Source organism: Leptonychotes weddellii, chromosome 4 (genome assembly GCF_054177405.1).
Source record: "Leptonychotes weddellii isolate Sample4059 chromosome 4, ASM5417740v2, whole genome shotgun sequence".
NCBI classification, from domain to species: domain Eukaryota; kingdom Metazoa; phylum Chordata; class Mammalia; order Carnivora; family Phocidae; genus Leptonychotes; species Leptonychotes weddellii.
Genome location: NC_138372.1, coordinates 17,614,578 through 17,627,793, shown reverse-complemented (window position 1 = coordinate 17,627,793; position 13,216 = coordinate 17,614,578). Strand labels below are relative to the sequence as shown.

Here is a 13,216-nt window from a genome sequence, read left to right as displayed (position 1 = left end):
AAAATACCTAACAGCATCTGAGAGGTGAGTCACCGTATCTTTTTTTTTTCCAGGCAGATTTAAGTTTGATTTTTTTAATCAGCAACATGCAAACATCCCCAGGGCTCTGGAAAGGGCAGTTCTCTTTGCTTTTTTTGTCGCTTTATAGGAATTCCTGGGCTGACAAGGAAGCTGTGCTGGTGAGAGCCAAACTCCCCTCGGCTACCCTGCGACCAGGTGCTCCTCACTCGGGGGCTAGCTCCTCCAAGTGGACAAATCCAAGTCAATGAAACGAGTCAGAGAGGGGTGGCTACTTCTCAGCAAGCTGAGCCAGGAGGGCAAAAAAGCCAGTGTATGGTCAGAAGTTCAGCTTGAAAGCAGCAGAATTCCCAGGGACCTTCTTTTTAAATGCTTTCCCCTGAGTCCACAGTAATCCGCCTGACCCTCAGCCTACTCTTCTTCTTGCTCTACCCCTGTGCCAACCCAAGCCACTCCTATGGTTCTGTTCGCTTCTCACAACTTCTATATTTCTCCCCTCTCCCGGGGTTTGGGCCTCTCTCTGGGTATTAGACCCTAAGTTCCCACTGACTGATGACAATCTTCCACCTGGCCGTCAGGAAGCCACTTCAAATCAGAACAGCTCCAACCAAACTCATTCTCTCTTTTTATCCTTCGAATCTTTCCTGCTCTTTTTTCCTTTGCTCCTGGGAACTTTATCCTCCCACACCCCTCGGGTGCCTCCACTTTCCTTCACTCCCTGCCTGGACCATCTCCCCCCTCCCCCAAGCCTCACCTCTTAGACAAAAGACAGTGACCGCTTCCTCACAGGCTCCTCTTCGTCCACCCAATCTCACCTTCAAATCCATCTTTCACATTGCTATTCCAAAATGATGGCCAGAACACGTCACCCCCTTCCTCCTGAAAATCTAGGGAATACATTCTCTAGTATGGCTTCATTTATGGTTCTCCTAATCTCCCAAGTCCTCCAGCTGGAAGCCACTGGACTGCTCACCTGGACATTCCCAGCATTTCTTGCCTTGCCTTACACGATTCCCTCAGGTAACAATGTTCTTCCCTGCCACTCTCTGTTCTCAGAATTCATCCTTCAAAGCCCACTCCATGTCCCCTCCCTCATGAAGCCACCCTTGATCTCTGCTCTGGCCTTTCAAGCCCTCCTACCTCTACCTAAAGGCAGTAGGCCTTTCTGCTTGGCTTGCCCAAGTGCAGTAATTCTCACGGGGTCCGCAGGGTCCAAACCAGCTTCGTGATAATACTAACACATCATTTGCCTTCTTCACACTCATTCCCTCCTGGGGTAAGTGGAGTCTTCCAAAAACAACATGCAAGTAAAATTACAACAGACTGAATGTAGAAACAGAGATGAGAACTGAAGTATCTTCTACCGAGTCAGAAATTAAAGAGATTTGCTCAATGTAAAACAATGCCGTTTTTCTCAAATTTTTTTGGCTTTGGAAAATACAGTTATTTTTCATAAAAATATGTTGAGTTATATGTTTATTATGTTATTTTAAAGATGAATTAATAAATGTTTTAAATTTTTAATTTCTAATAGGTAAGTATTGATAGATATAACCCACTTGGAAAAAAATCACCTTGGGGAACTCGATAACTTTAACAGTGTAAAGGGGTCCCTAAGACCAAAAAGTTTGAGCCCCACTGCCCTAGTCGATCCCCCCACTAGACTGCGTCTTATTCATCTTTGTCTCCCCTTTAGCTTCTAGTACAATGCTTCAAATGCTCTTTAAGTACCTGTTGAAATATTCTTCTCCTTCTACTAAGTCCAAGTGTTTGAAAATTTTTTCAGTAATCTATTGCTGGCTAATCAAATTCTTGGACAGAATCTAAATTGCTTTTCATCAGACTGTGTCATGCCTCTGTTCAGAAACCTTCCAAAGCTTTTCGAGTCCCTCAGAGTAAAGTCCTCCCATGGGCTACCAAGTCTGGCGGAACGTGGTTCCCACCAGTCTTGACTTGCTGACTCCAACAACTCTGCCCATCCCTCAGGCTGCAGCCCCACCGGCTGCCAGGTGCTCCTTCCCCCTGAAGTGCTTTCCCCCCCGCCAGACTGACATGGCTCACGCACTCTCTTACTTTCGGCCTCTGCTCAAATGCTCCCTGTTCAAAGGATCTTCCACCACCACCATGTGGAACCCTCGGCCCCACGGGGACAGGCTCACACATCCTGCCTGACACTTTCACTTCCATCCCCGCACCCATCAGCATCTGCTCCGCTCTGTGCTTGCTTGTGACTGCCTGTCCGCTCGGGGGACCTCACAGTGCCTGGAACACAGTAGGCCTCAGGAAAGACCTGCTGAGTGAACAGCCGGCTCTCTAGAGGCTGCTCGTTTGTAACCACGCGGAGCCACCTGCGGCTCGGAACACAGCTTCCCTGGCCTGGCCCAAGCGGTTTCTTCTGTTTCCTGGCCTCTCTGCCCCTTACCCTCCTACACTGCTTCTTCACTGGGCTGACCCCTGCTCATCATTCAAAACCCAGCTCAGACATCAGTTCCCCTGGGAAACAGCCCTCTCGAACTCCCACACGGGCTTGGTCTCTGCTTCTCCCTCTGTTCCCACAACCTTGTACATACCGCAGCACCAGCACCTTTTGGTGGCTCTGCAGCTCTCTATTTCTTCAACAACACCGTGAGCTCCTTGAGCACAGAAATTCATACTCTTCTCTGGATGCCCTGCACTTGACATATTCTCACCTCAAAATATGTCTGCAGAATGAATTAATGTGATGATTCCTAAATATCAACGCTGGGCACTTCTCAAACCACTTAAAAAGAAAACTGAATGCCTTTGGTTCTGAGCTCTAAGGGACCTCTGCTCTCTGCATCCCTGCGCATTCTTAGCCATACCACTTCATCTGGAGCCCGCTGCTCTCCTACCTTGGGCGATCTCGAGCTGTCGCTTTGCATCCCCCAGTGCAGAGAACAGGTCCAGCTTGATTCTCGTCTCTGCACTCAGACTGTTCTCCAGGTGCTGTGTTTTATCTTGCATGGCCGAGAGGGCTGACATTAACACCTCAGTGTCCTTCTCGTTTTCCTTATACTTCCGAAGCTCCTATCAACATCATCAAAGCAGCAAGATGTTACAAGATAGTTTGGGCATCGATGTCTACAAATTAGCCTGAAATCACAAATAAAATCCCGCTATTACTGACCTGGCCCCTAGAATACAGAATCCTGGTGTTTCATGGGTTAAGACCTCACCACTTAGATCCCTCTAAGTGCAAGATGTATTTATATGAAGATATGACATACAAAAATATTTTAGTAGATAAATTTGACTGTGTTGGGCTGTTTCTAGTAAAAATGGACTGGTCTCCAAATGAAACACTTTCTCACAAGCCTAATTCAGAAGAACCACAAAGAACTTGTTCCTTGCTACCAGCTGCAAATGTTGCTATAATCAAATTTGCCAAAACTCTACTCTCAACCTGCACTAAAAATTATAAAAGTGTTCATTATTTTGACAGGACATACTGCAGAATAAACCCACTTAAAACATCTGGTAATGTAGCCCATATATATAATATATATTATATATTAATATATATCATATATTTATTTTATATTATATATAATATGTAACATATGATATATATTTATTTAATATACAAAATATGCAATATATTCAATACGTATTTTAATACATATTATATATGTGTGTGTGTATATATGTATATGTATATATATACACATACAGGTATTTTAATTTTTTAAGAGAGAAATCCAAACATATTATAGAGAATTTAGAAATATATTAAAGTTCAAGGAAGAAAATGAAAATCACTCCATATCCTGACACTGTGAAAAACTATATATTTCCCTTTAATATTTTATAAGCATATGTGTATCTTTTAGCATAAATGAAATCATACTATAGACAGTTTTGTATACAGTTTTTAAAAAACTTATATAATCTCAACTGTTCTTTGGAAATGTAATTTTTAATGGCTGTATAATATTCCTACTTACATGTATCATAATTTATGAAACAAATCTCCCTTTCTTAGTTAAGGTTGTTTTTTTTTTTTCATTTATATACCATTATGATGAACATCTTCGTGTATCAATCATTGACGAGATTTTTAAATATTTATCTTAAGCAGGAGTTGTAAAATGGGAAATACTTAAAAAGTACATGACCCTTTCCAGAAAGTTATATTTCCACCAGCAATTATGAGGCCTGTTTCATTCATCCTCACCCAGGCTGATATTATTATTTAAAAACTCTTTGCTAATTTCACAAGAGATAAGGGAAACAAAAGCAAAAATAAGCTACTGGGACTATACCAAAATAAAAAACTTTTGCAAAATGGAAAGGCAACCTAACGAACGGAAGAAGATATTTGCAAATGATATATTCTGCAAAGGATTAATATCCAAAATATATAAAGAACTTATACAACCCAACACCAAAAAACCCAAATAATCTGATTAAAAATGGGCAGAGGATCTGAACAGATTTTTTCCCAAAGAAGACATAAGATGGCCAACACATGAAAAGATGTTCAATAACACTAATCAGAAAAATGAAAATCAAAACCACAAAATCATCTCACACCTGTTAGAATGGCTATTATCAAAAAGACAAGAACTAACAAGTGTTGGTGAGGATGTGGAGAAAAGGGAACCCTTGTGCAGTACTGGTGGGAATGCAAACTGGTGCGGCCACAGAGGCTCCTCAAAAAATTAGAAGTAGAAATACCAAATGATCCAGTAATTCCACTACTGGGTATTTACCCAAAGAAAACAAAAACACTAATTCCAAAAGAGATATGCACCCCTATGTCTATTGTAGCATTATTTACAATAACCAAGATATGGAAGCAACCTAAGTGTCCATTGAGAGATGAATGGATAAAGAAGATGAACACACACACACACACACACACACACACACACAGAATATTACTCAGCCATAAAAAAGAGTAAGATCTTGCTATTTGTGACAACATGGATGGACCTAGAAGATACTATGCTAAGTGAAATAAGCCAGACAGAGAAAAACAAAGATACGATTTCACTGATTTGAGGAATCTACAAAACAAAACAAAGGAACAAACAAACAAACAAACAAAAGCAGAAACAGAGTCAAAGATACAGAGAGTTGGTGGGGTGGGCAAAATGGGTGAGGGGGAGTGGGAGGTACAGGCTTCCAGTTACATAATAAATAAGTCAAGGGGATAAAAGGTACAGAATAGGGCACAGAGTCAACGGTACTGTAACATCATAGGGTTGTAGGGTGACAGACTTGCATGGAGCACAGCATGACATACAAAGTTGTGGAACTACTATGTTGTACATTTGCAACTAATGTAACATTGTGTGCCAAATTTACTGCAATTAAAAAAAAGAAACAGAAATTTCACAGGAGATAAATGATATCTAATTTTAATCTATAGGTCTTTGGTGATTGATGAGGATATATTCTTATCAGCCATTTATTTTTCTTCTGTGAATTATTTTTTCATATTCTTTACCTATTTTTCTGAATATCTGAGCTTTACTTAACAAATTTTATGAGCTACCTACATATCAAGAGTATTAATTCCTTATATTTGTTGCAATATCTGTACTCACTGCAACTGATTTTTTTTCTTTTTTTTTTTTTTTTTGGCTTTATGATTTCTTCCATTATTTTTGTTTAGAAAGTCTTTCCTGGTTGGGGCACCTGGGTAGCTCAGTTGGTTAAGCAACTGCCTTCGGCTCGGGTCATGATCCCAGCATCCTGGGATCAAGCCCCACATCGGGCTCCCTTGCTCAGCGGGGAGCGTGCTTCTCCCTCTCCCTCTGCCTGCTACATCACCTGCTTGTGCTCTCTCTGTCAAATAAATAAATAAAATCTTAAAAAAAAAAAAAAGAAAGTCTTTCCTGGTTTCAAGATCAAATTCTGGTTTAAAATAAAATGCTTTTCTTTTCTGCCTATATTTAACTCCATCTGAAATTTCTTTTTGTATGGTATGAGATGAGATTTTTTTTTTAAGATTTATTTATTTATTTCTTTGAGAGAGGGATAGCGAGAGAGCATGAGCAGGAGGGAGAGGGAGAAGCAGGCTCCCCACTGAGCAGAGAGCCCAACATGGGGCTTGATCCCAGGACCCTGGGATCATGACCTGAGCCGAAGGCAGACGCTTAACCAACTGAGACACCCAGGCGCCCCATGAGATGAGCTTCTAATTTTATTCTTTTTTTCTAGTTATCTAACTGTTCTGAAGCCTTTTTCTGACCAGTCCTCACTGTTCCCCATCCATTTGTGCTGCTACTTTTACTGCAGACTTCAGGCTCTGTCTCTAGGGCATCTATCCTACTCCACCGACTTGCCCATAATTCCCTACCAGTTCCACGTGATTCAAATTACTGTAACTTCACGGTATGTGACATCACTTTTAAATGTCCCTTTGGAGAACCAATGCCAAATACCGGGCTAAGATACACACCGCCCAGCGGTTGTGTCCACAGCACTGGCCGCTTTCCCCATCATGCACTGCTCAGAATTGCCATCTACAAGGCTGAGAGCCATTCAGAACAGTCAATTCCCTGGCGATGGACAGAGGGTTAGGGCTAAGAAGAGATGCAAAAGCTCCAAAGCACACTAATCTAGCCTATAACCTGAAAAAATGAAATGAATCTACAGTAGGTCCAATTCCGGTATAAACTGTGTCAAAAGACTGTCAACATTTCTGGTTGTATTAGAATCTGGCTAATTAAATACTACTTGAATGAGCTGGACAAGGCTAGAGCTTTTTTTTTTGTCATACAGAGATTTTCAGATGCAGTGGGATTTGGCCTATTATCAAAAGGCACCATCCCAAGGCTCCTGGGTGGCTCAGTCGGTTAAGCAAAACCGTCTGCCTTCGGCTCAGGTCATGATCCCAGGGTCCTGGGATCGAGCCCCGTGTCGGGTTCCCTGCTCAGTGGGGAGCCTGCTTCTCCCTCTCCCTCTGTGTACTCGTGTTCTCTCTCTCTCAAATAAATAAAATAAAATCTTCATAAAACAAAAAGGCACCATCTCCACATTGCAACACTGAGCACACAGCTAACACAGAAGGAGAATCCAAGTAGGAGAAAGTTTTTTGTGCTCCCCATACCTGAACTTTCAGTTCTAGTTCTCTGATCTGGTCTTCTTTCACCTTCATGTCCATCGTGAGCTTCTTGCCCTCTGCTTCTAATTCTCTGATCCGATTCCGTAAGGTTTCGGTGCACTCCCCCCTTTTGCAAAAGAAGAGAAGGAAAGAAAAGGATTTAAAAGACTAGAGGTTTACTTATGCTGCAAGACTGGTATTTCTCTTATACTCCAGAGTCTGTCCGGTTTTAGCTTTTGGCTCAGTCTACTCATTCTCTGTTCTTTGACAATTTCAACAATGATCTGAGACAATTAATTGGGTATCTAATATGAACCAGGCACCACGTGAGGTACTTTACCCATTCTGCCTTCTTTGCAAGGGTAGGATACATTGTCCCATTTTCCAGAGAAGAAAACTAAGACTACACAGATATAATACCAGTCCAACCTCACCTAGCTGGTAGGTCACAGAACTCCAGGGATAAGAACGGAGGCTTTCCAGCTTCCCAATGCAGCAAGCTCCCCCCAGGCCACATGACCTGAGACAGAACCCGGGAGCTGAGCAAGAAACTGGATGTGTACTATCTCCAGCAGGGGGCAGTGAGCTAAAAAATTTTTCACTTTTGAGGGTCTATGCTTTGGAAAGTTCACTTTCTTGAGTCATGAAGTTGCCAGAGCGTTAGGTTGCTTCTCAGGGCTGTAAGAAGAACAAACTAAAAAAGATGATGGCAATAGCCAGTCCAAAGCTGATTAACCGTTTAGGTTTCAGAAACAGCCAGATGGAGAAGGTAGGTGTCTTCTGCCTACCAAAAAGGAAGGTCCAGTGAGGGACTTACACCTTGAGATTTACTTGAGAATAAAAACAGCCTCTACCTAAGTGATGGTAAACGAGGACCGTCAAAGGATAAGATCAAAACAAATAAGCTTGACTGGAAGCAAAAGGGAGTCAGGGAAGAGATTAAAACCAATGTACTGATTCTCAGGCATAAGATACTGAACAATACGGTTAAGGAACTGTCATATCCTCCTCAGGGGACTTTTTTCAGGGTAGGAGGTGCTGGATGAATTAAGGACAGCACAGGCCACATGAATGACTGTTCAGAAAAATCTCCTGCAAGCCTAAGTGCTTCAGAAACGTGTACTTTTTTTTTTTTTTTTAAAGATTTTATTTATTTATTCATGACAGACAGAGAGAGAGAGAGAGGCAGAGGGAGAAGCAGGCTCCCCGCAGAGCAGGGAGCCCGATGCGGGACTCGATCCTGGGACCCCGGGATCATGACCTGAGCCGAAGGCAGACGCCCAACCATCTGAGCCACCCAGGCGCCCAGAAACGTGTACTTTTTACAGAGGTCTGTGCTTACAAATCTTTAAACGAATGAACAAACAAAACCCCCACATCCTAGGCAGGCTAGTGAGGTGTCTTGTGAGTCCGTCTGGATGCTGATGGGCCAAGTGAGCTCAGCCATCTGCACTATAGAGTTGGCTGGGGGAGGCAGGAGCCCAGAGGAGGAAAGAGTTCTCTCTGGCTATTATTTCCTTAAACGTGAAATGATGATCCATCAGTTCTTCTACCAATGCCAGAACCCAAAAGAAGGCTTTTAACATGCCACATACAAAAAAGAAAAACTTAAGGAAGAATTACAGTAGAATTATACTATATCGAGGGTGCCTGGGTGGCTCAGTTGGTTAAGCGTCTGCCTTCGGCTCGGGTCCTGATCCCAAGGTCCTGGGATCGAGTCCCACATTGGGCTCCCTGCTCAGCGGGGAGCCTGCTTCTCCCTCTGCTCATGTGCTCTCTCTCTCAAATAAATAAATAAAATATTTTTTAAAAAAGAATTATATCAATACAAATTACGATAAAAATTTAAAATGAAATCAATCATAATGTATCCTCACCCTGCAACTCTAAACCCATAACTGACCCCCGCCACGCAGATGGACTTTGCTAGTCAAAAAAAAAAAACAAAAAAAAACAAAGAAAAGAAAAAGCCATAAAGTGAAGGCTCTTAAGGCTCTTCCCTCCTGGCTGGAATTCAGTTTCTGGAATACTTGAATACTTTTCAATAGTATAGAAGTAGTCCCCAATTCTCAACCCTCCACAAATTCAATGATACCTAATAATGACTTATGGTTTTGTTTTTTTCATCTTTTCCAGCTCATGTGAGTTTGCTGATACCTGACAAAGACAGGAGCAGTCAGTCAGTCAATACAAAGGACTTGGGCAACCAAGATTTTCCTTTCTTCTATTTTAAGATAAAAACTTCAGAAACACATATACCTGAGAGCAGAGAGTAATGACAGTTCTATAAAGGGCACGAGGGGCGCCTGGGTGGCTCAGTTGGTTAAGCGGCTGCCTTCGGCTCAGGTCATGATCCTGGAGTCCCTGGATCGAGTCCCGCATCGGGCTCCCTGCTCGGCGAGGAGCCTGCTTCTCCCTCTAACCCTCCCCCCTCTCATGTACTCTCTCTCTCTCTCATTCTCGCTCTCTCAAATAAATAAATAAATCTTTAAAAAAATAAATAAATAAAGGGCACGAAATTCCAGACTGGAATCTCTCCAAGTGTTTAGTAGTTGTTGGCCACACAGAAAGTGACCGGAAACCCTTTTACGAGCAGCACTTTGCCTCCTGGGAGTGGGAGGCATGGTGACGCCCACATCCCACTCCCTAGATGAGGTCACTGAGGGATGAAGCTGTTACAAGACTGCGCAAGTTGTATGGATGGGCCTTGGCCATCTCAGGAAACAGTACTTGGTGGCAACCTATCAGTGCGTGATGGTTGTATTTCAACGCTGCCTGAGGCCTCAAACTCCCATGCTGGTCTTGGGTCTTGGTGCAAGGCAGGCCCACCTCAGATGCAGCGCCGGGAGCGGGGTGGGGGGTCGGGGTGGGGGGAGTGGCACGGACATACCTAGACGCGGCAGCAAATGCAACGGCCCGGGCAGCAGTAGCTTCTTCCAACTTCTTCCTTTTTTTCTCCTCCATTAATTGCTTTTCTACAAAACTTCGGGCTTCCTGCTCAGCTTTTAGCTTTTTCTCCAACTGGCTGATATTTTGTTTGTCTTTTTGCTTCATTTGCACAGCATTATGTAATCTATATGGAAATGATTATCATACAGAGTTTCATCATTAGAAATGCCCACTAGAAACCCTGGAGAAACGTGGCTCCTCTTTTGAACAGCAAATCATAAATGTCAGCTTCCAGAGTGCCCGGGAAAAACACATTGTCATTATTCTTTAACAATTTCTAAACACCAACAAACAAGCTGCCTAACAACATACAGAATAAGACCTAGCCTTTGCCCTACTACGGTAAGCGATCTACAGAAGGCAATCCAGGAAAAAGGATAAAACAAGTTTCTAACAGAGTGAAAGACAGCTGTACAACTAATTCTAGTTGTGCCCCAAAGCACCGGGAGAGAACCGGAGTTGATCAAAGAACTACTGATGGAACCAGCCCCACAGAAGCCAAGGTAAAGGGTGGGATGGGGAAGGTTTTTCTCTGCCTGAATACTATCATGCTGCAGCCTTTCCTTTTCCAGCTGTGAGACGTTTTCTCAAAGTATCCCAAAATAGACCCCGGAGTTAGAGTCACAGGGTGCTTAATCTCAGATAGAAATTTCAGCCATATTCCCTTCCCTGCCTACTACCACCCCCAGCTCTCTATATCAGTACAAGGTGAGTTCATCTCAGACTATCAGCGTAAGGTGAGATGCCCTCTGTCAGCGTGAGCCATTAGGTATATGGGTCAGAAGCAATGGAGAAGTTACGTGCTTATAATGCTCTAGCTTTGAGTTGTGTTCCTCAAGAATGTTGAACGATTCCTCTTTCAATGGGGAAAGCCCAGAGCCTATCACAGTAATCATTACCCCAGGCACGCACACTGCTGAGAGATTAAAAAAAAAAAAGATCACTATTGAGTCAAGAAGTAATTCCAGGATGAATCAATGGGAAGCATAAACAAATTCACACAGAAGAGCTGGCTTTTGGCTTGCCTCTTCAAATAAAATCAAAGTTCAATGTCATTTTTTAGTTCCAGATATGAATAAATAGAGTCTTTTCCTCTGGAAACTTTCATTCAAAGGAGCAAGATTTTCAAATTGTGGCAGAACGACTGCTCGTCAGTTTTACTTATAGTATCACAAAAGCTCAATGACTATTTTAAACTAAGAGAAGAACTTAATAAATGAAAAAAGAAAGAACAGTAATATTAATAAACTGTTCTGTTGCGATGAAACAAGTTTTTATAGATTTTGTAACATGTTGAATATCTGGTACTACATTAAAGATTTTAAACATTTCATTTAAAACCCCCTCTGCCAGGTCCCTTTGTCATCACACATCTTTTGCTCCAGTCCCTGGAAGCCACAGGAACAGTGCGGTCGCTCGGCTCGCGACCAAAGGCCCACAAGGTGCACGTACTTGTTCTGCAGCAGCTCGTTCTCCTGCCGGAGCTGGCCCATTTCAGAGCGGATCCCCCGCTCGGTGCTGGAGAGGGAGCTGATCTGACTGCGGAGCTCCTGTTCCACTTGTCTGCTGGCCTGCAGGTCAGCCTTTAACTTTTTAATGTCTTGTTCCAGCCTAGGAGAAGGAGAAATGTGGCATTCTCATCATCAGGGGAAGGACACCCACAGGGCTCTGCGGGAGACCCTGGCTGAAGTCCCAGACTCGCCGGTTGCGGAGGAGGGGCGGGTGGCAAAAGACCCCTCCGGCAGCTCCGGCGTTCAACACCACGACTCCCTCCCGTCTGCAACTGGCTTTTCACTGAGTGCTTCTTTCAGCCTGGGTCCCCACCTCTTCCCACCGCCAGAGAGTGACCTGATTTCCTCCACATGTTGTGAGCCGAGGTGCTTGTGAATTCCTGAGCTGCTAATTAAGGGGGAGGGACAAGCAGAGAGAGGGTGGCTGAAGGTGTGGGAACCCCAACACACACACACACCCCCACCCCGGTGACTCTCCTACGCCCCTCAGCAAGGGAGCTGTATTAGCAACGGCCCGCTCATGGCCCACTGGCTCTGAGGTATCCTGATACACCAGAGTTTACCGTCTCAAGATTCCCTTCCGCCGCGGGCCCAGAGAAGAAGCATGTCTAAGGCAGCCTCGGAAACTGCTAGCATCCTTGCTACACGATGTTCACACCTCTAGTGACTGTGACAGAAGAGCTCATTCGACTCAACAACAGTGCAAACAGGAACAAATGACACGCTCTGAGAATCGTAAGAAAACTCCATCTGTGAACTGAAGCCTATCTTTTCTGTTCAGTTCCTTAACCTCTGTTCCATCTGTTTTCTTTTAAGACAGTAACAGCTCCATTTTAAGCGCTATGTTTTGGGGAGTTATTATATGCGCAGGTAGGACTGAAAAGGGTCAAGAGAAAGTATAAGATCCAGACTCTCTTCATGAGAGGGCTTTATAATTTCACTAGAGGCCCACAAATGGCGACTTAAAGTGGTGAGACAGTAGCACAAGGAAGACCGGATTGAATACATGTGAGAAGGAATAACAACTAATACTTAATGAGAACTTACAGGCCACGTACTGTTTGCTCCACAGGCTTTAATGGTATGAACTCATTTAGTCCGCCCAACTGTGGGCCAAGGACAATTGGTTACTCCCGTTCTTACAGATGAAGAGGTCTAGATTCAGGAAAGGCTCCAGCCCCAGGTGACACAGCCTCCAGAGCCCATTCTCTTCCCCAGCAGGCTGAGCCATGGCTGTCACCCACAGTGGGGGAGGGGGAGAGGTGCCACAGGAGCTCCGACAAGAGAAGGTGGGAATTAGGTTGGGCCTGGAAGGCTGGGCAGGATTTGAAGAAGAAGGGGAGGAGGGGGCAATCTAAACAGGTGAAAACATGCTCAAAAGCTCAAAAAAGTAAGGACAGCCATAGATATTCGGGCACGGAACAATCAGCCTGGCCTCTGAGGAAGCCGTGCCCTCTGGGAACCAAGTGAGAAAGGTCAGAATGGGGCTGGTGGATGGGACTGTGGACAGCACTGAAGCTCAGGCCAAGGATGGCTGCAGGTGGGCCTGAGGAGGTATGCTTTCTGATAAACAGGCAGGCAGACAAAAGTCAGTAGGCTCTGATGAGACCCTACGCATGTCGTGAATCCAGCATACCAACAGAACCAAGATTTCTGGAGGGCA

General features: G+C 43.9%; 1 protein-coding gene across 1 annotated transcript in view; it reads right to left on the bottom strand.

Moving 5' to 3' along the window:
• The window catches only part of MACO1 (macoilin 1), a 60,330-nt gene that overhangs the window by 2,275 nt on the left and 44,839 nt on the right, over positions 1 to 13,216 (bottom strand). The window contains exons 7-10 of the mRNA XM_081817772.1: positions 11,495 to 11,653; positions 9,984 to 10,166; positions 7,100 to 7,220; positions 2,892 to 3,066 (exon numbers count right to left, since the gene is read on the bottom strand). Coding sequence (XP_081673898.1) covers positions 2,892 to 3,066; positions 7,100 to 7,220; positions 9,984 to 10,166; positions 11,495 to 11,653 — 638 coding nt within the window. The remainder of the gene's footprint in view (positions 1 to 2,891; positions 3,067 to 7,099; positions 7,221 to 9,983; positions 10,167 to 11,494; positions 11,654 to 13,216) is intronic.